General features: G+C 38.3%; 1 protein-coding gene across 3 annotated transcripts in view; it reads right to left on the bottom strand.

Annotated features, from left to right (window-relative positions):
- LOC124790089 (tyrosine-protein phosphatase Lar) overlaps positions 1-26,938 on the bottom strand; it is a 537,690-nt gene that overhangs the window by 19,611 nt on the left and 491,141 nt on the right. For all 3 annotated transcript variants that reach the window (XM_047257655.1, XM_047257656.1, XM_047257657.1), the window contains 5 exons: positions 26,439-26,710; positions 17,893-18,111; positions 12,818-13,099; positions 12,438-12,654; positions 2,298-2,473 (listed from right to left, as the gene is read on the bottom strand). In XM_047257655.1, the coding sequence (XP_047113611.1) occupies positions 2,298-2,473; positions 12,438-12,654; positions 12,818-13,099; positions 17,893-18,111; positions 26,439-26,710 (1,166 nt within the window). The remainder of the gene's footprint in view (positions 1-2,297; positions 2,474-12,437; positions 12,655-12,817; positions 13,100-17,892; positions 18,112-26,438; positions 26,711-26,938) is intronic.

The raw sequence follows: 26,938 nt of genomic DNA, 5'->3' as shown, positions 1-26,938 counted from the left end.
TAAACATTGATGATGAATTTCTGAACAAGTTGTGAATGTCAGATGAGGCACATTTTCATGTCACAGGTTATGTGAATAAACAGAACTACCGTTACTGGGCAAACACAATTCCTCATGATGTTCGTGAGTGCCCTTTACATGCTACTAAAGTGACAGTATGGTGTGGTGTTCCATCACATAGGATCATCGGACTGTATTTTTTCACAAATGAACAGGGAAACACAATAACTGTCAATGCTGATCATTACGTGGAGGTGTTACAAACTTTTGTTACTCCTGCATTGACCAACTTTCCACATGCTCAAGAAGCCTGGTTTCAACAGGATGAAGCAACATCACACACTGCATGACAAACAATGGCATATGTGTGAGAATTATTTGGCAACCATGTGACCCCACGATTCAGTAACACTCCCTGGCCCCGTAGATCACCAGATTTATCCATTTGTGACTTTTTCTTGTGAGTCTACCTCAAGAGCAAAGTCTACATGACTTGTCCAAGAACCCTGGATGAATCAAAAAAGAGAATTCGGGATGCAACTCACAGTATCCCAGCTGAGATGTTGCAGCGGTCAATGAGGAATCCCAACAACAGATTTAACAAATGTATTTGTACAGCAGCATGCCATCCAAAGGTCATAATTAAAAAAAAAAAAAAAATGATCAATGGCATCAATATTTTGTTAATAGCAAAGTTGCAAGGTTTCAATTACAATGAATGCAATTTCTTTCCTTCATCACTACTAGTTTTATTGGATAGTGGAAATGTTCCCATTTTTCTGTGTCACCTTGTACATAGTTCGTCCTACAGTTTTTGATGAGTGAGTTCGTGAGTTCAAAATATATGACACAAATGGCTGTATATTTTGACTGCATTGACTTACAATCTTAATTTTTTTACAATGCCAAGGACTATAAACCTTAGTATTAGATATAAATTTCAACTTGATATCTCAACTTGTTCCTGAGAATAAAGGTATTACCAGACAGAAAGATCTACAACAAAGTGATCTTATAAGGGTTCCATATTTACTGATTGAGGTACAGAACCATAAAAAGTACCAATACCAACATTACTGAAGTACTTTAGCACACAGTCACATTAATATTCAAGAAACTGAATGGTCTTAAGTATTAACACTTACTGCAATATGATAATGTATAGCCCACAGTGAGCCTAAGACCTCAGTGCTATAAAATTTGAAAGTGACAGTCTCATATGGTTGAAACCTGTCTAAATATGTGAGTATTATTATATAAATATGACGGTTTTTGAGCTAAACAAGATTTTTTTCCCAAATGTGGCACTCATAACTGTCTCCAGTATATGTACTCCACTAATACCACCATTGACCTTATGTCTGAATGATTCATTGCCCTATGCCTGCTAAATGAGATTATGGCTGTGACATCATAACTATAAAATAAAAGTCTTATTTAGGATGCTTTTCAAAAGCATTCATTGATACTGGGTCATCAGTTCTCAAATGATGTTTTTATGGTAATATTCAAATTTTGGAGCTACATGATTATTTGAAGATAATGTACTATTATACAGGGTTGGAATCTTTTCTCAACAATACCTTGGACAGATATGTGAACATACAAATTTTGTTATTTAATCATCATCTGTTTAAGTAAAAAATTATCCAAACCAGAATTCTCCACATGCTTACATTCCCTCCCATTGCAGCATTGCATTTTACACCAACAACTGTCTGAAAATTCTTGTTATGACATTTAAACATATGAGCAAAGTTTTAGTTGGTTTAATGGAAACATTATTCTCCAGTCTTTAATGTTCACTGTTTCAGATCTGATGAGATGTCATTATACAAATATACCCTTTGTTTTTGATTAGAGTTAACAATACAATCTCCTGAATTCATTCACATTGCATTATAGGAAGCTGTCAAAATAAAATCTGTATGTGTGAAATTTGGCTCGGAAAAGTGTGTAAATGCATGATCATGGACTTAACGGAGGTATAACAAGGCAAAACATGCACACATAATCAGAATTGGTCTAGATAATCAAAAAATTTGTTGCATCATAAACTGGTCAATAGAGCCATTTACTGAGTGCTAAATTTTTAATAATTACAAAAAGTATAAGAAAGAGTCATGTGGTACTACCAGCTAGGAGACCCCTAATGGTAGGGTCCACAAGAGAAAACTCCCTTTATAGACTTGTTTCTAATGGATTAAATGCAAATTTTGACTACATTTGTTTCTGCATCTTTTTTTCATTATTCAGTTGTATAATTATCATCAATATCTTGGAGCAGTTACACTTACATCTTCAGTAAGGAACTGGTCAGGATTCTTGTTTTGATTTGCTTTGTCTTCAGGTACCACAATCAAATAATAATGGCTAATTGGTCCATATTCTTCTGAAGCTTGAGGTAGAATTACTTGTATTTCTTGGCCATTGACAACTCCATAAAAGTCTGGTTTCACCATGGGTTGAGGTGCTGGAAAAGCATAAAATATTCAATAACTGTGGGATACATATGCAAACCATCACCAATATACCTTTTTAGTTCATAGGTAGTCAATAAATATTTATAAAGCTACTGTATTTTGAGTTGCCTGCCATGGATGACAACAACTAATAACTGTGCAAGGCATTTCTTATAGATATTCTATGCATCTGTAATCCAGTTGATGTTGTCCAGGTGTGTAATCAATCAGCATAAATATTACAAAAAATGTAAGTTATAATGAATTTGATATTTAACAGGCAATAATAGCAATTACTGAGCAATGTCTTACCTCTCATTCACATTATTACACTTAAAGATATATTATAATCACAAATTTGAACACTGTGCCATTAACTTAATAATACATTAAGTTTCAGACAGTCACAATTAAGAGCCACTCATACAGAAGCTTCCAGTCACAGCCTTTGTCTGAAAAAAAAGAAACACATACTATTCATTCACACGGGCAAGCACACCTCATGCAAATTTGACTGCCAAGCCTGGCAGATTGGGCAGAATGCATTGTGCACGAGATGTGCTTGCTTATGTGAACGAATGGTGTGCATTTCTCTTTTCCTGACAAAGGAAGTGGGCAAAAGCTTGTGTGTAAGTGTCTTTTAACTGTGCCTGTCTGCCACTTAATGTGTCACCTCTACAGTAAGTAGCAATCTATCTTTTCTTACATTGATAATCCTACCTGGAGTTTCCATTGTTTAATTACATAATAATCTTTCATATCATTGTTGCACAGACATGAAGGGAACTTTTCTATTTATTTACTTTTACTGAATAATTCACTTAAACCATGGAGGTCTTTCCACTTCTTTCAAAACACACATATTACTGGAAATTCCAATAACATATGTTGCTATTACATGAATTCTTGCAAACCACCTTTAGTGCTGTTGCAACCCTCTGAACACATGTGATATAATAATACAAGTTAATCTCATCTTGTGTTTCCACCTATAAATAAGTATCTACTGATTTATAAATCAAGTTTAAATTCTTGCATGTCTGACTTGACAGTTTAATAATAATAATAATAATTAAACCGGCCCAACTGCCTAAAAAGTGGAAGAAGAATCTCCAATGACAGAGAGAACAGAATAACATGAAGGGGAGAACAGAGGAATTATTCAGAGAAACCCTCTCATTGTCTGCCTGGAGCAAGCAGCAAAAGATCAGCATCTGTTCACCCAGTTGATGCAGCTACAGACAAAGTGCTGGAACTAACCACGCCAGTTCTACTCACCCAGCAAAACTGGACTTATAAACCGAACACAGACATAAATCGTGACTGGAATATTATAAGTACCCCCGGTGGTAACCAATCCACTGGTACCCATCACATCACCACAACCACATTTATCAGATTCTGAGGGGCTTTTGCCCACAACAAAAACAGAGTGAGTCAGAGACCACTGGAAAACTTTTGTTAGAAAAGACACTGGATGAACAAAAGATTGTGATATTAGGAATCCAAGAGCTCCGCAGAACGGATGGCACCACTACAGGTTTTGATAACTACAACTGTTCAAGAGCAAAATAGATGGCAAAACATGCAAAGGAGCTCTGCTCCTGGGGAAAGCCTTTGCAGTCAATAAGAGGATGCTCCAATCAGTAAAGGAACTAAAACCAATAAACAACAAACTGATGATGATGAGGTTTAAATGTTCTAATAAATCTTAGTCTTACTTCATAATCAACTCACATTCACCAATAAACTAAGATAAGACACATAAAGAAGGAGTCAATAAGTACTGGGACAAACTAGAGAAGACCATGAGTAAAATCCCTAAAGGAAATGCACAAAGCAAGAAAGAAATTAAAATAACAGAAGAGCCCCACACTTAAAAATGCACAAAAAAGTAAGATTCGCTTGTTTTATCAGGACATTAGAGGTTTGTGTAATAAGCTAGAAGAACTGTGTGTCTGTGTGGAAAAGAGCTCTGGAAGGAGAATACATCATGTGCCTACCTGAGCACCACAGAAGGTTTTTAATAAATTTCCAGTATCTGCTTGGACATGCCCTATAATATGGTTTATGAGATAGTCAAATGTTTTGAGGTAAACATGATTGACAGTATTTAAGGATATTCCTAAAAGATTTGGAATCAAACTGTAAAAACTTCACTGTAAAAATTTTTGTTAATTGTATATTTAATGTCCAAATCTGTTCCACTGTAAATGGTCAGCGACAAGTATACTTACTACTGAATACCACAAGGTTAGAAAAGTTAAAGATAAAAAAATTACACTCTGGCACCTTATTCATGAAGAACTAATATGGGAAAAGGAGAAATGTTACAAATATTGAGACAGAGGCCAAGTTCAAAAACATTGAGATAAGTAGATTTTGTAGTGATCAGCACATAGAAGTGTGTGCTTGTGAACTAGTACAGAAAAACAGTTCGGTTTTAATTGTCACTGCATAGAGATCCCCACCAGCAAATTTTGATCTGTTTATGAGGAATTTGGGTTCTTCATTATGCTATCAGTCAGGCAGCAGCAAGCTGTTAATAGTCTGTGGTTATTTCAACGTAGGTTTTCTAAAGGATTCTGATACGAAAAATGATCTGAAAATGTTATTTACATCCTACAATTTGATCTCAGTAATTAACTGACCAATACAGGTGAATAACAAAAATAGGATCCTGATTGATAATGTTTTCTTTGATGAAGATCAAAGCAAGAGAGCAACTGTATATCCAGTAACAAATGCTCTTTCTGATCATGATACACAGTTAGTTAGGATAAATAAGAGAGGGCCTTGCAGTATAGATACTCCTCAGTGGAAATCAGTTAGAATAATTTATGACTCCTGAACAAATATTTTTAAGAATAGTTTACAAAAAATGATCTGGGGTGAAATTTATAATGAACCAAATTCTGACATAATTAATTCATGATAAAATCATATCATTATCTGAAAATAGCTTTCTGCATAAGCTAATCAGAATGGACAGTAAACAGTCATGTAAAAAACCACATGTCACTAGAGGCATTAAAGTATCATGTGAAAGGAAAAGAGGAATGTATCTGTTGGCAGAAACAAGAGAAGATCCTACAGTACATGCAGGGACACTGACTTAAAAAAAAAAAATATTTGGGGGGGGCATACTGTGTGTCCTGCCCCTGGAAATTTTCTAAATTTTAGATAAAAAATAGTGAGCTTTAAAGATTTTTTAAGCATTTTTAGAGTCATATGATCGACATTAGAACCCTGAAAACTGGACTCTCGGTAACTCGACACTCTGGAAAACTTGATAAGCCTGACACATTTTTTGGCTTTGAAAAAAGAAACAAAACATAAACACACATGAATTATCATGAAGCTAATTTAATTTACCGTAATAATCATACTTATAGACTATTACAGAGCAGTGAATATATAGCTCTGAAGAGACCAAAATTATATTTAAATAAATCCTAGACTATTTTTTAAAAGAATAAAACATAAAATATTGCTGTCGCACAATAATAGCACTTTGATTAATAAGTGAAACAGCTACTTTAAGCTTACTTTGAATAAGGCTCAGGGTTCATTAAATAAAAATAATATCTTGAAGTTAAAGCTTTAATACAGTTAATAAAGTTAATACAGTATACGTAATACTTTCAGTCAAAAAATATGTAAATAGCTAGTTTTAATTGGGGCACCCTAAAAATATTGAAGTATTTGAAAGTAACTAATACAGTACTATAGTAATACAGTAACATTATGTATGTATTTAATTCTCTATTTTATAAAGATTTTTAATTTTGGTCTAACTGCCATTATTAGGGCTAAGAGTGCCTTTAGAAAGGGGCAAATGCCGACCATCTGACTGGATTACTGGTTATGAAGTCACTGATGACTGATCAAATATCCAATTAATCCAAAACATCTCTGTGGGCATGACGAACAGCCAAGTTGTTCAGTTGCTTCTGTCCCATTGTTGATCGGATATATGACTTCAGACATCTAAAGGTGCTAAATGACTGTCCTGCTGTTGCTGTCGTGATTGGAACTACTTGGAGAAGCTTAATGCACTTCACTACTTCACATAGCATTTCTCCAATTGCAGGCTCTTGTGTAATGTACTTTCTTGTATCACACATGTTTTTTAAGACCAGTTGTTTTTTATTAGTGATATCGGCCAACATATTCAAGTGTAAGTGCAGTCTCTCAATGTCCACCTCTGTTTGCTAAAAGCAAGCACTCTTGTTCAACTGCAATGGCCTGTTTGAGTCCAGTTGAAGCAAACCGCTCGGTAATGCAAGACTGCACCGTTTCACAAACTTCAGTGTAAATAGCTTTGTAGTATTCCTTTGGGATTTTGAAAGTGTGTGGTGAGCTGGCTTCATTGTTTTCATACTTCTTTGGTATACTTGGATTCCGAGGAAGTGAAGGATCATCAACTTATGAAGGTTTCCCTTTTAAACACAATTCCCAAAAGTGTTCAAAACTATCATGCCTTCCATTCAATATACAAATCAAGTCTTTATATATTTTTTCCAGATCAGCATCACTTAGATGAGGGCATTGAATTTTTTCATAGACATCCTCTACTGGGTTCATTGCGTGGCAATAAAGATGTAAAAAGAAATAAGTCTTGAATTGTAACACTGACTCAAGGTAGCCTGTACATTTGTAACCTGCCTCTGTTTTGTCCTCTGCAGAAAATGTTTCAAAAAACTATAGAAGTTCTTCAAAGTTTTTCAATATTATCAAGATACTAGAAGCTCACATGGTCCATCAAGTCAGGCAAAGGGGTCATAGATCAGCTTGGTCGTTGGCACTCTCTGAAAAGTTCCATCCTTTTGTTGGATTCCCATATGGTGTTTATTAAGTCCTTGGCTAAGGCCATAACATCCCTCATAGACGTAAGATGGCGGAGACTGTCTGCAACTGCCAGTCTAAACTGTGAGCAGTGCAGTGCACGTAACACGCTTTCGGTTGTGTATCCAAAATTAACTTTTTTAGTCCTTTGAACTTACCTCTCATATTCGAGGCACCATCATAGCACTGACCTTTTAAGTTATCCATTGACAAATCAAGACGAGCGAAAACGTCTTTTAAAATACTAAACAGAGTTTGTGATTCAGTGTTGGGGGTCTCGTATAAGCCAATAAAGTCTTTGTTGATGATTAAGGGATCATCGACAGTACGAATACAAAATGACACTTGTTCATGAATCGAAGAATCACTTGTTTCATCAACCATAATGGAAAAATGTTCAGTCTTCTTGACTGAAGCCAGTACCTTTCTCAACACAGACTTTCCTAGTAGATCAATGACCTCGTTTTGAATATCACGGGACATCCACTTATATCCCGAATGCCCTAACCAATCTTTAAACTCAGGTATGTCATTCTTTCAGAGTTCCAACAATTGAAAAAAAAATTGAGTTTACATCTTCATGCCCTCTAATTGCTAGTCCATGTCGGCATAGAAATTGCATCGTACTAAAAATTGTCTCAAGAGCTAAACGGCCTTTCTTCATATCACTATCTAACTGTTCATTCAAGTGGGAGGCCACACTTCGGTTAGTGATAGAAGTTAGTTTCAGAACACCTTCTTTATGCGTAAATGTATTTTCATGAAGATGGAATTTTTTCAAAGCCTTTTTCCAGTTAGAAAACCCTACGGAAGGAGCTGCATCTTCTTTTTTTTTTTTGAAGAAAATTATAAAAGATTTTTAGCATCTGCCTCTTTGCAGGTTTTGCAAAAAAAAATTTTAGTAGATGCTTCATATTCTATCCATATAAATTTGATCAACCAAGACTTCTGAAATCATCTTCCCTTACTGGATTGTCCAGGTTTCAGCTGTGAATGGTTCTCACCTTAAGACGATGAAGCAATTGATGACACAATAATTGCTGAAGGTTGACTTGCAGCATCATCAACTGCCAAACGCGTGTTTTGGTAACAAATTTATCCATTGCAAACTTAATTCGCAATACACTAAGAGACTAAAGTAAATGAATAAAATATAGTCATATCAAATAGTCCACTAGACACTAAATTGGAACACTAAACATGTCTGCAGCATGCACTGAACGAAACTATCCACACTGAATGACTGTGACAGCAGTGTGGGCTTTATATAGCCGTGGCATCGTAATGTCTTGAAGCGTCAAGGTGACGCGAGGCCGAGTGTTCTAGGCACTTCTGCTTGATTCCTTTTGATGTTGTCGCGACTACAGTGCTACCCTGCCAGTGCCAGACTTCATCCGAAGGTTCATGCAATGGGACAAATTCTAAGTGGGCCCACAGTAACGTAACACTATCATGATTCACACCACTCATTTTCTGTTAACCTGCTTACTACCATAATAATTATTTGTTTTAACTCATTACTGAATGTATTTTAAAAAGTAACTATCATCAAAATTTTCTTAAATTATTGGGGGCACTCCACTCCGCCCCCCCCCCCCCCCCCCCCAAACGAATTTTTGTGGGGGCTTAGGCCCCCTCAGGCTCTATGGAGTCGGCACCTGTGAGTACATGTGAAAGGAAAAGAGGAATGTATCTGTTGGCAGGAACAAGTAAAGATGCTACAGTACCTGCACATTAGAAAAACTACTCAAAATTACTAAGAAACATTATTAAAACATCTAGCAACATGCATATTATGTCAGAAATCAATAATTCTGACAACATACTTAAAAGGCTACATGGAATTAGTAAAACAAAAGACAGGACAACATACATCAGAATAGGATGACATTACTACTTAATTAAATGGAAGGGCTACATATGATCAGTCATAGGTAGCAGATATGTTTAATAATCATTTTCTGAATGTAGGAGAAAGGGACAAACTGTTGAAGTGAAAAATTGCAGCAGTATGTTGAAAAAAAAAACTCTCATAAAATTCAATCGTGTGAATGCATCACCAACTTCTCCTTCTGAAATTAAGAGAATTATATATTCTCTGTGGATTTGATGTTGTTTCCAACAGAGACTACACATTTGTTCCCATATAATAAGCCTGTATTATCTGAAACATGTAATGCATCAAAAGCTCATGGAATTTTCACAAACAAACTGGAATATGCCATTTTAATAGCCCTCTATAAGAAAGGTGACAGGAAAGATATCAATAACTACTGGTGTGCCAACCTGTTTCACTGCTGGTATCATTTTCCATAAATTTTGAGAAGGTGATGTATTCTAGAATAGTATCCCATGTGGGCATCAACAGTGTCCTCATTAAATCGCATTTTGGATTACAGAAGAGTTACTCAACTGAGAATACCATTTATATGTTCTTTTGCCAAATTTTACATGCATTACTAACAAAATAGCACTGGTGGTGACTTATCTAAGGCATTTGACTCAGTGAATCACAGGCTTCCCCCAGATACACTGAGGTTCTGTGCAACTTACGATATAGTCAACGAATGGATAATGTCATATCTAACCAAAGAATGCAGGAAGTTGTACTTAGTAATTCAACCAATGTAATAAAGACATATTCTCTGAATTGGGAGAAATCAAATCCACTACTGTTTCTCATATATGAAAATGACCTTCTGTCTAATATACAACAATCAGAATTAGTTTTTTTGTAGATAACACTAGTACCTTGCCAGTCCTAGCATACATACAGCAATAGTAGAAATAGTGAATTATGTTCTTAAAAGTATCACTGACTTGTTTGCTGCAAATGGTCTCAATCTCAAAAAGACACAATACAATCAATTATGAACTTACAGAGGTACTACACCAATGGTAAGTGTAACACATAGTGAGGAAATAATAAGTATGGTGGAAACTTCAAAATTTTTAGATATTAATATTGATGAGAATTTAAACCAGAAAAAGCACATTTTGGAACTCCTAAAACAATTTAATTCAGCCACAATTATAAATTGAATCACTGCAAATCTTGGGGACAGAAATATCAGTAAGTTGACATATTTTGCAAATTTTCATTCAATAATGCCATATGAAACAATGTTCTGGAGTAACTCATCTTTAAGAAGGAAAGTCTTCATTTCTCAAGAACATGCCATAGGAATAATATGCAGTGCTCACCTACAGTGATCTTTAAATGCATGTTTAAGGAGTTAGGTATTTTGACTACTGCTTCACATTATCTTTATTCCTTCATGAAGTCTGTTGCAAATAATCCACTGCAGTTCAAAAGGAACAATGATGCACATAATTATAATACCACAAGAAAAAATGGCATTCATTACTCCATATTAAAATTGTCTTTAGAACAAAAAAGTGTGTACAAAACCATAACCAAAATTTTTGACCACTTATCCAGTGATACAAAATGTCTGACGGACAGCAAAGTAAAATCTGAAAACAAACTGACGAATTCTTTCCTTTTTAGCTCCTTTTATTCTGTACAAGAATTTGCATTACTGCAATGTGTAAAGGTGGTGGGAAGGAGTCACTAACTCTCGTATGTGTGTGTATCTGTGTGTGAGTTTATTTTAAAAAGGGGGGGGGGGGGCAGCATGAAACCATATTTACAAATTAATTTGTTATTTGAATGTAAACTGACTCATTCCACATCATTATGATTTACCATGAAAATCATCCATGGAATACAAAACTAACTAACAAACATCTACAATGTCTACCTATATAGCTGAGTAGTCAGCACAGCATAATGCCAGACAAGGGATCTGGGTTTGATTCCAGGACGGTCGGACATTTTCTCCACTCAGGAAATGGGTGTAGTGCTGCTGTGACTTGTTCCACATCATTATCATTTATCATGCAAATGATCCATATAACATGAAACTAACCAATTAACATCTACAACGTCCACCTCCACAGCAGAGTGGTCAGTATGGCGGGTTTGATTCCCAGCTGGGTCAGAGATTTTCTCCACTCAGGTAATGGGTGTTGTGTTGTCATGACTTGTTCCACATCATTATGATTTATCATGCAAATGATCCATAGAAAATGAAACTAACCAACTAACATCTACATTGTCTACCTCCATAGCTGAGTAGTCAGTATGGCAGAATGCCAAACAAGGGGTCCGGGTTTGATTCCCAGCTGGGTCAGAGATTTTTGCCACTCGGGGACTGGGTGTTGTGTTGCCTTCATCACCATTTCATCCTCACTGATACAAATCACTGAAGTGGTAACAATGAAAAAGACTTACACCAGGCAACCAGTCTACCTGATGAAAAGTCCTAGGCACAAGCACATTTTCACACACTTACTATAAAGCATGCCTGTCACATAATGTGGAAGTTAGACAACACAATATCTCCACCAATCCAGAAATCTTACATGAATCAGAAACTTTGGTTCAGATTCTGAAATGTGCACTAAAGAACATCAGTAAACTAGAGATAAGAATCACAAGAAAACCGTAATGGCCAATAAGAGAAAAGGAGGCTACAGATTGTAGAGATATTTTACATATACATGACATGAAGAAAGAATGTCGGACACCCAACAAACTAAAAAAATCTCAGAGTACATAGAGAGCATTAAGAACATGAAGTGGATCACTGAAGTCTTAAAGGACCTGAAGGATGCTGGCATAACAGATTCAGATATACAAGACAGCAAAACATTCAACCACAAAGTACTCAGGTATAAGGTTAGAAAGTGAAGCAAGAAATTCAGAATAAAGACAACGTGGTTGAAAGAAAATACATAGTGAGAAAAGTATGTGCTTCACATGGTCCTCTCTAGTGGCCTGCATGTGTAATAATAATGAGAGTAGTAATAATAATAATAGAGATGAAAAGAAGCTATAACAGATAACACTAAATCGGACTGAGAAAAAATCAAGACTGGATGTGTCGTCATGATTGGCTGTGTCAAGGTCTAATCCTTGGTACAGTACTTTGTCTTATTTACACTGACAATCTCTCAATCTTTACACAAATACAGTAACACAAATATAATGATTTACTCATTATATCATATAATGAAAATTTTGTAAATACTTGCATCATAAATACAAAATTAATAACTCACCTGCCATTTGTGTTGTTACAGAGATCTTAGTAGGTGGACGGTATTGATGATCTGATGGAATAGCACTGACATTGACACTGTAAGTAGTGAATGGTGACAAATCACTCAGAGTATAAGAACGTATATGGGGCTTCAAGAGGATTTCCTGCCGAGGAATTATTTGAGTCTGTGTCATTCCTTGTGAGTCCATAAAATTTTTTAGTGCATCATATGATATCTACAAAAGAATTCAAGAAATTAATTATTCCTTCCTGTCATTTAACTATCAGAAGTCATATTTAACTTACAATTGTCTTTATTATAGTGAATAAACAGTTATGGTGTGACATTTCTTCTGTTTTTGTTTGTATTATGTGTAAAAAGAAATCTGCAGTAATTACCTTATAGTTGATTGGATTTAGCCGAATTGGTGGTGACCATGATAGTTTAAAGCTGTGAGTGCTTACATCTTGTGCTCTTAAATTAAGAGGAACATCTTCAGGTTTTACTTTTACTGTAACTTTTTCTGACAGGCGACCAAGTCCCGTCTTTGTTCGTGCTGCAACTGCAATTGCATACTGAGCATATTTCTCAAGATTAACTAAGTCAGCTGACTCTGTAAGGCCTACTTTCTTTTGCTGCCATTCGTCAAGATCTTCAACAGCAGTCATTGTATAAAATATCTGAAAAATGAAAAATCCACATTGACAATACACTATTACCTTATATGTATACACAATCACATTTAAACTGAAGGCAAACGAGCTACTCATAAGATTTCTAAAAATAAGAGAAAGGAATTGAGGTTTAGTGCCTACACGTGCCACTAAAATAGCTCACTCCCATTTTTCTCAATATGATTACAGGTTTGTTAAAGCTGTGGGAGAGTATCACAGAGATACCAAAGAAACTGTGCTGGTAGTCTCTTGAAGACAGATGTGAACCATTCCAAGAAAGACTACTTACAAAATTTCAAGAACTGGCTTCAGGTTATGACTCTAGGAATATACTACAATCCCCTACATATCACTCACATAGGGATCATGAGGATGAACTGTAGCACACACAGAGGCATTTAAAATAACTGTTCTCCATAAGAGAATGGAATGGGAAGAAAAAATAATAACTGGTGCAATGGTATGTACCCCTGCCATGCAGTTCACAGTTGTTTGCAGAGTACAGATGTAGAGGTTTCTAAAAAATAAGTACGTTATATTACTATTTGTGACCAAGTGGCCGTATGACAATATTATGAAAAGGAAAGATTGCTACTCACCATATAGAGCACATGCTGAGTCACAGACAGACAGAACAAAAAGACTACTAAACACATAAGCTTTTGGCCAGAAGGCCTTCATCCAAAATAGAAACATACATGCACACATTCAGGCAAACACTGGGGCCAGACCAGTTGTCATGTGTGTGAGATGCTTTTGTGTGAATGTGTGTGTGTATGTTCTCTATTCCAGACTAAGGCCTTCTGGCCAAAAGCTTACATATTTGGTAGTTTTTTGTTGTGCTTGTCAACATCTTCACTATATGGTGAGTAGCAATCTTTCCTTTTCATAATATTGCCATTATTCTATCCTGGATTTTCCAAGTAATCACATGCATTTGAAATGCTTTCCTGGTTCTGTTGTGGTGTCTATGATATGATGACGAGATATAAACTGCTACTTTCTTCTGTTTCTCCTTGAAACACAGTAAATATTATCCTAGATTCTGGGAAAGTCTGTTCTGCTGGAAACTGCCTTTGTTGGTCATTCCATTAACAATCATGAATACAAAACATGACTCTAGCTGGCCATTTGTTTAATTCATGCCTATTCTGCCAAACCATTTGGTTCAAGTAATAATATTATGAAAAGGATAGTTCCTACTCACCATATAGCGGAGATGCTGAGTAGCGGATAGGCACAATAAAAAGACTGCCACAAAGTGAGCTTTTGGCCAACATGGCCTTTGTCAGTAATAGACAACACACACAAACAAACACACACACACACACACACACACACACATGCACACAAATGCAACTCACACACATGACCACTGACCATAGCCTCTGGCTGCTGAGGACAGGCTGCGAACAGCAGCTCATGATGGGAGAGGCAACCAGGTGGTAGGGCAAGGGGGAGGCATAGCATGGTAGGGGTGGGAGACAGTAAAGTGCTTGTGGAAGTGGGGTGGAGAGGGAGTAGGGCAACTAGGTGCAGTCGGGAGGTTAGACATAGCGCAGGAAGGGAAGGATAGCGGAAAAGGAGGAAAGTAAAAAGTCTATGGGCGCATTGGTGGAACAGAGAGCTGTGTAGTGCTGGAATGGGAACAGGGAAGGGGCTAGAAAGGTATGGACAATGACTAACCAAGATTGAGGCCAGGAGGGTTACAGGAATGTAGGATATTTTGCAGGGAGAATTCCCACCTGCACAGTTGAGTAAAGCTGGTGTTGGTGGGAAGAGCCAGACGGCACAGGCTGTGAGCTAGTCATTGAAATGAAGAATGTCATGTTCACAGGTAGCCCTGTCTTTGATTGGATAGATGATGCTTGTGACCGGACTGGAATAAGTGGTGGTGGGAATATGTATGGGACAGGTCTTGCATCTGGGACTATTACAAGGATATGAGCTATGAGGTAAGGAGTTGGGAGTAGGGGTTGTATAGGGATGGTTGAGGACATTGTGTAGGTTCAGTGGATGGCAGAATACCACTGTGGGAGAGGTGGGAAGGATAGTGGATGGGACATTTCTCATTTCAGGGCATGACTGTAATTACCTTGTGCCTTATCTTTCCAGTCACCAACCACCTCCCAAAGTCCCACCTTCCACCCACAGATGAGCATTCCCCTTTGACTTTGTATCACATTCTCCACCAGGGTTTTGACTACCTCTCATTGTGCCCTGAAATGAGAAATGTCCTGCCCACTGTCCTTCCACCCCTCCCACAGTGGTATTCTGCTGCCCACTGAAACTTTACAATATCCTCGTCCATCCGTACATAACCCCTTCTCCCAAATCCTCATTTCATGGCTCATATCCCTGTAATAAGACCTAGATGCAAGACCCATCCCACAAATTCCAGTCCAGTCACAAGCATAATCTATCCCATCAAAGGCAGAGCTACCTGTGAAAACAGTCAAGTGATCTAAAATCTAAGCTGCAACCACTGTGCTGCATTCCATGTGGGCATGACAACTAACAAGCTGCGTGTCCGTTTGAATGGCTACCGACAAACTGGCCAAGAAACAGCTGGACTACCCCACTGCTCGGCACGCTGCCTACCATGACGTTCTTAATTTCAATGACTGCTTCATATCCTATGCCATCTGGATCCTTCTCATCAACACCAGCTTTTCTGAACTGTGAAGATGGGAACACTCTCCAATATATCCTACATTCCTGCAACCGTTCTGGGCTCTATCACAATTGGTCATTGACCTTACCCATACAGTCCTTCCCCTGTTCCCATGCCAGCACTAAACAGGTCTATTCCACCAACGCGCGCACACACACACACACACACACACACACACACACACACACACACACACACACACAGTCTTTTTACTTCTCTCTTTTCCTGCCACTTCCTCCCCCCCCCCCCCCCTCTCTTCCCGCCGTCCCTGTAAGCTCCCACAAGCAGCATTTTACCGTCTCCCACCCCTACCCTGCTATCTCTCCCCCTTCCCGCCCACATGCGCGCGTTGGTGTGTATGTTGTCAATTTCCGATGAAGGTCTTGTTGGCTGAAAGCTCACTTTGTGACAGTCTTTTTGTTGTGCTTATCTTCAATTCAGCATCTTCGCTATATGGTGAGTAGCAACTACCCTTTTTCACAATACTGTTACATTTCAGCCTGGATTTTCTATTGTTTCACTTGGTTCAAGTCTGTTTTATGAAGAAGAGCACTTTCATCTAAAAAATGAAAGGACTTTTTGATGGCAGAGAGGTGTCCAATCCAATGCATTAACAGTTTACGGTTTGAGGTAATAAATCACAGAAAGGCCATATAAAATAATGCTTCCTCCATTAAATTCAATGACAGAAATAATTCATTCTAGTAAATACTGCTCTGTAGCATTTAATAGGTCAAGAGATCTTTAACAGAGTGTGCCAACACATAACATGATTCACCATTTCGTTTCCACTCTCCTAAAATCAAATGATATGCATTGCAAAACGGAAAGTTGTGACTGTTCGGTCCTTACTATATGTGGTGTAGCTCACCCATGGAATCCAAGTGTAAACATCTCAAGGAATGGTGCCTGAACTGCATTGCTGCCAGATTTAAATCAAAATTATGTAATATTTTACAGGAATTTTGCTAGTTTGAATTCACCACATGCTGAATAATTGACAGCCCATGTGTGCCAATATTTCTGGTTTTTTTTTTTTTTGGTCAATTCTATGACTTTATGATGTTTTGAACTTACTGTTTTAATAAGCAGTGAGAAATGTCACATCTGAATACTGCTCAAAATGTTACAGACAGTGTAAGTAAATGAGTGGACACTGACATTCGTAAGTCTTTTAACTGTAGCCTGATGTCATACAATCATCTTGACTGAAGTACATAGTAAACATTCCTATTGAATCTGTGTACTGTATAATCTCATGATGTGCTGCAGTCACACAAGGATAAACGTAACACACTATTTCAATGAGGAGTCTAGTAATTAACAGCAAACTGATGTAGTTTTACTCACAATTTAAGTTTGCAACAAAGTAGATTTTTATGCTGCTGTTATATTGGTAATGAAGCATACCAGATGTCACAAAAGCTGATGTGCTGTAAATATTTATGTTGCAGTGAGAAATATGAAAAGAATATAAAATATAAGAATATTTTCAACAGCAATAAGAAAAGAGTAGGTAAGATAATGGTCGAATCAGTGCTATGCTATGGATCAGAACTATGGACCTTAAATGTGGATCTCAAAAGGAAATGGATTATTTGCATAGGAGTGCCAGAATATCAAGTATCAAAAGGAAAACTAATGATGAAGTAAGATCTATAATGAAAGCAAATGATACAGTGATAGACAGAATTGAAAGAAAATCATTAAAATGGTATGGGCATATGACGAGAATGCCAGGTCATTGATGGCTAAAGAAGGTTTATGAATGGAAACCACCCGGCAGACGTAAGCGCGGAAGACCACGACGTTCTTGGACAGACCACATAAATGGAGTAATGGAACATCGCAGCATCGACAAGGAAGATGTGCTGGATAAAGAGGGGTTTGGTGGAGGATGACAGGAATACAACAAGATATTGTTATTAATTAATCTTTGTACTGATTAATCCTGTAATAATAATAATAATGTAAAATGCTTTTTTTCACTTGTACATTTAGTAGATAGAATAACAAACTATCATTTAAAAACAGAAACAGAAAGACTGAACTCTAACACAACCAAAAATTCATCTAGAAAATAATACAACACATCTCTAAGGTTATAAAGTTGCTGCTGTCTTACCTGGTAACCTATAACTTTGCCACGATTTGGAACACCTTCCCACCAAACTTCCACACTCTGGTCAGAAGTAGCCACGGCCTGCACACTCATTGGGGCACGCACAATGTCCCTCTCGGTGTGTACTGTCACCTTTTCACTGTACGGTCCTGGCCCCTGGCTGGTATGGGCTCTGATGTGGTAGACATAATCTGTATTTTCATCTAGATTAATGAACACAGCCTGTAAACAAAGAAGCAATGAATATTACAAACATAAATTATGATACTATCATAACATAAATGATGTTATTGAAGCCAAACTATTGAAATATCTTATATTACCATTAACTGGCATTTAAGTTCCATTTCAGAATTACTGGAAATTTTACAATTCTTTGAATCTGTTGCAAACATCTGATCCTCTTGCATAAATTCTGGCCTAAGTCTGTTTCCAGTTACTCATAGTTCTGTTCTGATTATCCGTGACACCTGTACCATAGCTGCATATTCACATGCTGAAGGGCAACTTCCTATCTCTGGAGTTCAGGCAAATTACTATCAGGTGGAGGATCCAAACAGCCCCTGGGTGTAGAAGGCTCTCAGGTCCCCTCAGTCATGCTGAAGAGCATGTTCGGTAGCTAGATACTTTTGTATAACCTATTTAATTTTATTTAAATCCATTCTAATCCCTCCAACCAATCTCTAGATCCTCAATCTAAGCAATGTACTATTAATAAAAACCGCAATAAAGCAGATGGGCTTTTAAAGTGTAAAGTGTTGTTTAATCAGCCAATTTCACGTAGCAAAACATAGGTCGAGAAACAGAAGGGGGCATTCTGTGGTCTACATCCATTGCATGAGCTCCTCATGTAGTTTTATCCATTCCAGGATCTCATACATGACAATAGGGCCTCTAACAACTCTAACCATGGTACACTACCCTATGAAACCCCCAAGAGTTTGGTGAGACACCTGAACAGTAAACCTAGGCAATGATGTGCTCACAGCACTGTCTGCCCAGACTCAGTGCTCTTGAATCTCAGAGTCTGGGATCAACACAACCCATTCACATATTTGTGTGTCGAGCTTCGGCCAGTGTCACCATTTCAGTCAGCCACAATTTGTATGAACCATTATGCAATAACTCCAGTCCACAGGATAGCTGACTTTGAATCAACACACCATCTGATGTGCACCTCCCTGTGCATCTCATACAGGTGGCTGAGTAGCCCATCTACATTTGTTTCCCATAAAGTGATACATAAAGATAGTTAACTTGTGGATAGTGTGCTAAAGGGCTCTTTGTCTATTTTTGTAGAGTCGGTTTTGTAGCTAATGATACTCAACTACAAATATTCTACTAGAAATAGCATCCACACAATAAGTGTGGCTTAACCTCGGACATCTCACTGTTTTTCTTTATTTCTTGTTTAACATGCTTAAGATTATTTTTGCTTTATTTTTGGAGTGTTTTTGTAACATAGCACCTGTGTTTTGCTCTTTTTATAAGAAAATGGAGGATTTCATTACACTAGTAATGATTGTAATACAGCTTTTTATTGTTATGTAAAATGTACGACACTGAGGATTGAACTTGCACCCTGAATATTTTTATTTTAGTTTTATCTTTTATGGGAGAACAGGATTCACAGTGGTGTATGACTGTATTTAATAAAAGAAAATTTTCATAATTTGATTTATAAATTGTTTCCAGTGTTATTCTCATTATACATGGATGTTCCCCTTGAAGATTATGTGGACTTCTCTCTCAGTCTTTGACAGCATGAATGTCATACTGTTTAAGCACATCTTGGCATGTCCTTCCTCTTGTCTGCCTCAGTAGCTGAAGGTCAGTGCAGTGGATGCTAACTGAAGGGATCTAGTTTTGACTCTTGGCCAGGTCGGAGATTTTCTCCACTCAGAGACTGGGTGTTTCATTGACCTTACCTTCATATCATCATAACTGACATTCCACTATTGAGATGGCTGTACCAGCACATCATGGAAGCCAATAACTTACAAAAAGGGGTCCACCTCTTTTCATGGACAGTATTACAATCAAAAGATGGACAATATTGCGAAGCCCATTAACTTCACCAGTAGCAAACTTTTTTTTTAATAGAGAAATTTGAGGATATGGTCATGACTAATTGCTTTTATTTCATGTCAATGACCTATTTATTATCTGGCATTCCATGGTTGTGAAAAACCAAGAGAGCACTCATGACTATATCAAGTTCACAATGGAGGTAAAGTTAGATAGTGCCTTGTCCTTCATTGACATCCTTGTCCATTGAAGAACCAGTGAGTGTCCCAGCCATTATGTACATGGGAAACCTACCCTTGCCAGTATATGCATGAATTCAGCCACCACAATCTGGCATAGAAGCACAGTATTCTGAAGATTCTAGTGTATCATGCAAATAACAGGGTGTGATTCAAAGGTTTCACGACTTAACTCAGAACTAGATACTTTATTGGACATTTAAGTACAGCGGACTAAAATTCTTCAAAATATGATCCTTCAGCATCAGCACAGCACTGTCAGTGTGTCTTCCACTGTTCACAGCCCTTCTGGAAGTCTCGGGTGTCATGATGTCAAGGGCTCTCATCGAAGCCTGCTGGATGGCATCGATGGAGTGGAATCACTTCCCTTTTAGGCCTGTCTTGATTCGGGGAAAGAGAAAAAAGTCACTTGGAGCCAAGTTGGGGCTGTAGGGTGGCTGCGGCAGTGTTGTTATGTTGAACTTGACCAACACTTCGGTGGCGGCATGCGACATGTGAGTGGGCGCGTAGTAAGGGGCAGAGAATCCAATTGCCCTTGATCGCCGGGCGGACGCGGCAAACTTGATCCCTCAAGCAGCAGAACACTCCAGCATAAAAGTCACCTGTGACAGTCTGTCCACAAGCAACAAACTCCTTGTGAATCACTCCTTTACCATAAAAAAACAAACAATCAGCATGCACTTCACACAAAACTTGCTCATGCGAGCTTTCTTGGGCTTAGGTGAGGAAGCAGTGAGCCATTCTGAGCTTTGACACTTCAACTCGGGATCATACATGTAGACCCAGGTCTCATCACCAGTAACCACTTTCTCCAGAAGGTTTGGATCAACATTCAACTGTTGGAGCATTTCCTGGCAAACAGTAATGTGCCGTTTCTTCTGATCCACCAACAAAACTTTTGACATCAGTTTGGTACACACTTTTCGCATCATCAAATTCTCCATCACAATCCTCCACACCATACTCTGACTGAGTCCCAGTTCATCGGCAATTAATCTAGAACTAAGACGACGGTCATTGTTTAAAAGTTCCCGCACTCTCTCCACATTTTGATCCGTTCAGCTTGATGATGGCCTCCCAGAGCGTTTGTCGTCTTCAACATTCCTGTGGCCATCTTTGAAATGTTTGTACCACATGAAAACCATTGCACAGGACATGTCTTCTTCCTTAAAGGCCGCTTGAATCGTACCGAGAGTCTCCGTGGCAGTTTTGTTCAGTAGCACTCAAAACTTAATCGCATAACGCTGCTCCAAGAGCTGCTCCATTTTCACCTCTCCCACTTTTTCGACCAAGGTCAATGACACACACTCACACTGCAAGTGATGCGCACTCTCCAGGGTTCCGGAGGCAACTGCCACAGCATCAGTTCGTTCCCCGAGACCCCCACTACTTCCCCCACCCAACGGAACCGGCTCCCCTACTCAGAAATGAATCAGTCTTGAAACTTCTGAATCACACCTTGTATTGTGTAAGATGCTGAAAATATGACATAAGAACTGAAATATCTAAAAAAAAGTCCTCTGTGAAAATGGCTACAATCACCACCAGGTCCGAAAGCCTATTTCGTGAGCAGCGTGCAAACAAAAGATTTTCACAGCAATGCATTTGGTTTCCTGAGATTTTATCATTCAGTGAAGGGGAAGATTAGACAGCTCCTAAATATACACAACCTCAAAACAGTCTTTAGGCTCCCAATAAGACAATACATGAGCCCTGTGAGGGATAGTATAGCAATCAGACTGCTTGGCGTATATAATATACTATATGATTGTGGCTGCTACAACTTCGGATAAACAGTTCACACTGCAGCACAGTGCCACATAGAACATGCAAGGTGTTCTGCCCATCCTTGACAGAATGTGCTTCAAAAACTAGTCATCTGAGTCATTACTACAATGAACCATTCCTGGTACAGTGTGCAAGAAGCTGTTGAAATTAAAACTTCAGAAAACACCCTCAATAAGGACAGCACACTGCAACTTAGTACAGTGTATAATGCAGCTGGCAGGAGGCTGAAGTGGGCACAATGGACACTGGAGGTGCAGGGGTGGGCAACAATACAGAAACACCAAAAACACAAGACATTACTGCATCTAATATGGCATATGAAAAGCATTTCAGAAGCAGAGAAATTTGTTAACATCGAGTATTGATTTAAGTGTCAGGAAGTCGTTTCTGAAAGTATTTGTATGGAGTGTAGCCATGTATGGAAGTGAAACATAGGTGATAAATAGACAAGAAGAGAATAAAAGCTTTCGAAATGTGGTGCCAGAGAAGAATGCTGAAGATTAGATGGGTAGATCACATAACTAATGAGGAGGTATTGAATAGAATTGGGGAGGAGTTCATAGCACAACTTGACTAGAAGAAGGGATCGGTTGGTAGGACATGTTCTGAGGCATCAAGGGATCACCAATTTAGTACTGGAGGGCAGTGTGGAGGGTAAAAATCGTAGTGGGAGACCAAGAGATGAATACACTAAGCAGATTCAGAAGGATGTAGGCTGCAGTAGGTACTGGAGATGAAGAGGCTTGCACGGGATAGAGTAGCAGGGAGAGCTGCATCAAACCAGTCTCAGGACTGAAGACCACAACAACAACAACATGCTATATGAAACCCGTTTCCATTCAAAACAGTTTCCTATTTCCAGAATGAGATTTTCACTCTGCAGCGGAGAGTGCGCTGATGTGAAACTTCCTGGCAGATTAAAACTGTGAGCCGGACCGAGACTCAAACTCGGGACCTTTGCCTTTCGTGGGCAAGTGCTCTACCAACTGAGCTACCATAGCATGACTCACGCCCCATCCCCACCGCTTTGCTTCTGCCAATACCTCATCTCCTACCTTCCAAACTTTACAGAAGCTCTCCTGCGAACCTAGCAGAACTAGCACTCCTGAAAGAAAGGATATTGCGGAGACATGGCTTAGCCACAGTCTGGGGGATGTTTCCAGAATGAGATTTTCACTCTGCAGCAGAGTGTGCGCTGATGTGAAACTTCCTGGCAGATTAAAACTGTGAGCCGGACCGAGACTCGAACTCGAGACCTTTGCCTTTCGCGGGCAAGTGCTCTACCAACTGAGCTACCCTAGCACGACTCACGCCCCGTCCCCACAGCTTTACTTCTGCCAAACTTCTGTAAAGTTTGGAAAGTAGGAGACGAGGTACTGGCAGAAGTAAAGCTGTGAGGACGGGGCGTGAGTCGTGCTAGGGTAGCTCAGTTGGTAGAGCACTTGCCCGCGAAAGGCAAAGGTCCCGAGTTCGAGTCTTGGTCCGGCTCACAGTTTTAATCTGCCAGGAAGTTTCAGTTTCCTATTGTCTCAGAATAGATAAATATAGATCCTGCATGGTTTTCAAGGCAGTCCTATACCATTCTTCCTGCAAAATAGTGGTAAGTTCAGGTAATGATGATGGAGGTGGATAGCAATCATGCATCCTTTTCTCCAAAGTAAAGCACAAGCGTTAAATAATATTGGGAACCACTGACTGTGATGGACAGAGGAGATGCAGTAATTCATACCTGTGCTCACAAAACCAGTCCAGGACAATGTGAGCTGTATGAACAGGGCCCTGTCATCTTGAATCACAACATCACCACTGGGGAAGGAACATTGTATCATGGGATGGATCTGACCATCCAAAATGGTCACATACTCCTTGGCAGTAATTTGACCCTGCAGAGTAAATATGGGGTCTATTAAATAGCACAATGCAGCTGCCCAACTCATCACCGAACACCCGCAATGTTTCACTGTCGGGATGTAAACTCAGCCAGGAGTTGGAAACAGTGTGAAACAAGACTGATCTGAAGAAAATGGATTTCTTCCATTGTTTCATAGTCCAGTTTTTATGACTCTGGCTTTGAAATTCCAGCTCGCTCTGCAATTCCTTGCTTATGGAGCTTCCTTGATGTTGCTGACAGAGTTCACATGTGCAATATTCAGTTCTGCAGTGACTTTTCGAGCTGCTGTCCTCTTTATTTTTCAACACAATCCCCTTCAATTACCGTCGGTCATGATCACCCTATACAAACTTTTTATTTGTGTAGTGACTTAGCTGATGATGTTTTTATGCTTTTCTTGTGCGTGCTATAAATCTTTGATACAATGCCTATTGAAACATCAAACACTTTGGCTACCTTGGTTACAGCAACCACCATACAAGCCCCAACAATTTGTCCACTTTGAATTCATGTAGCTTTGACATAATGCATTCACAACTACACAAAGCACTGTTCTGACCACAACTGACGCTTGCCATGTAGTGAGGATGTTACACAGGTGCCATCTGTGATCAAATACAACAGCAAAACCTGCAGACTTGGCTAACATTTGCACTTATGTTCAAGCATGCAACTTCTCTTGTTGTTTTCACATTTCTGTCCAACTCCTATAATGAGTGCCAGTGAAATTACAGCCAGCAGCACAGCCACTGATGGGTTGGCAGTCAGTTACCGCTTGACAAAGGCCAAAAGAGTACTCAGCTGAATGCTTGTGGGAGTTTAACCACTTGATGCAGTTGGAAACCCAATAATATTTTATTATTCATACTACCCCAAACCATACATTCAAAAATAAGGTGATCTATTTATAATAATCATTTGCACATATAAATCACTGAATTTAACTTAAAAATAAAGCCATCATAATTTTGAGGATTGCTGTGAACATCACAGTGTTTTACTACCAGCATCACTATTGGAGATGGAATGGCGTTACCTTCGTAGAACCTGATAGCTGAGTCTAAAAACAAGTTGTCAGCGGTCATTGTACTTCGCACTTCAACCCTGATTTGCATGTCAGTATAGGACATTATCCATAACTGGACTCTATAAGTCCTCAATCATTACCATCTACCACAAAATAATTGTTAAAGTGTCAATGAAATACACAAACTGTTGATGTTCTACAGTATTGTATTGTACAACATCCACAGTTTTTATAACTCCAGTGTGCTGGGCAATGTGGGTCAGCAACTCATTTTGGATTGTGATGCAAAAGAGACAGCCAGGGCTGCAACTAAAATGGATGTTTATTTAATCGGTGACCAGTTTCAGACTATGCCCATTCTCAAACCAACCAATGTTTGCCAAGTACAACATCCATCCAAAATAGTGGTAAATAAAGTAATATGTATGGTGCCAACTAATATTCGTTAATGAAACTGACTAAATAAACATCCATGTTAGTTGTAGCTCTAACTGGCTGTTCTGGACCACAGACCACAGTTTAGGTTTCCCTCTGATAAATATTAAATTATTCTGTCAAGCAGCAGCAGAAGAATCCATAACATAAATTATTAAGATCTCCATAAACAATGATTCTTCACAGAAGTTTCCATATCCTTATTACAACCCACTTTAACTGATTCTTACTGGTGTTGGAAACAACATTTTCCAACAAATAGGGCCTGGGACTGAACTATAATTTTTATATATATACCAACTCTTAGTGTTATTTTGTTGGTTTCACAATAATATTATACTAGCTTGTAATCAAAAACATGTAACTTTCAACATCTGTAATTCCTAAGAGATGTTCTGTTAAGTACACTGAGTATGCTGGAATTTCATTCACTCTTTCGTTCTGTTAGTTATATGCAAGAAGTTTATCCTTCTCCAAGTAAAGCTTGTTGTTTTGATAGAGAATATTAAATTAGTGTTCTTTCACACCCATGCTAATATCTATTTCAACCACAAGTCTATTTACTACACTGCACTTCCTGTCAGAAGAATTTCCCCAGGAACATGCTTATTGCAAATCATTTTGACTGTAAAATTCACATGAATGCTTCTCATAATGTTTATTCAATAAATACTTCATACCTACATGTATAATCATCTTGGCATAAATACAATGTGTTAGTTAACTGTCTAAAACATTTATTGGCAAAATCAGTAAGAACACACAAAGCAGCAGTGGTTAAATTCAAGCATTTAAAATGATTAAACATTTTTCCAATTCAACTTCTGATCAACATTGATCTACAAAAAGATTATCTACTGTTTTTATCATGAATTTTCCATCATTTTAATTCAGTAAATGGTATATTTTATAGAGATGCCATGCTGGAATAAAAGTTATTACTGACTTGGACTCTTAGTTTGGCAGATATGCTCAAGCATTCTTGAGTAATTTATTACTTTTAAAGCTTTAGAGAGAGATGCTAATATAGAAACTGATAATTATAAATTTCTCTTTTCATACCTTTCGTGCAAAGGGTTCTAACAACATCACATTTTAGACTGTTTAGAAAGAGAAACTAATAAAAGATCTTGGTACTCACCTTTGTCGTATTTGTACTACGATCAATCACTGTAGAATAATCTACTTTCTTATGGAACTGAACATCATAACGGACTATCTGTCCATTGCGGTGCTCCCGAAGTGGAGGTCCCCAAGTGACACAGAGAACATCTGGCGTTTGGAAATGATGCGAGATGTTACTCGGGGGCCCACTTGGAGGTCCCTCTGGTGTCAGCATGTATTTAATGGTTTCTTGACCAAAACCAATTTTGTTCTGACCAGCTACGCGGAACTCGTACTCCACACCTTTTTCTGTTAGAGGTAAATAAATATTTTATACAACATTATCATGATTTTGTTGCTCCTAGTACACACCACATAAAATAAATGTTTGCAGCTGTGTGTATTGTGTTACAAAGTGATTCTGGATTATGTAAACTAGCATAGACAAATGACATCAATTTGTCATATGTAATAAAAGCACAGACATAATTCTCAACTAATAGGTGGAAAACTTGACAGGAACAGAAAACACTTGAG

Source organism: Schistocerca piceifrons, chromosome 3 (assembly GCF_021461385.2).
Source record: "Schistocerca piceifrons isolate TAMUIC-IGC-003096 chromosome 3, iqSchPice1.1, whole genome shotgun sequence".
Classification (NCBI taxonomy): domain Eukaryota; kingdom Metazoa; phylum Arthropoda; class Insecta; order Orthoptera; family Acrididae; genus Schistocerca; species Schistocerca piceifrons.
The sequence above is the reverse complement of the archived record's forward strand: the minus strand, read 5'-3'. Positions and strand labels throughout refer to the sequence as shown.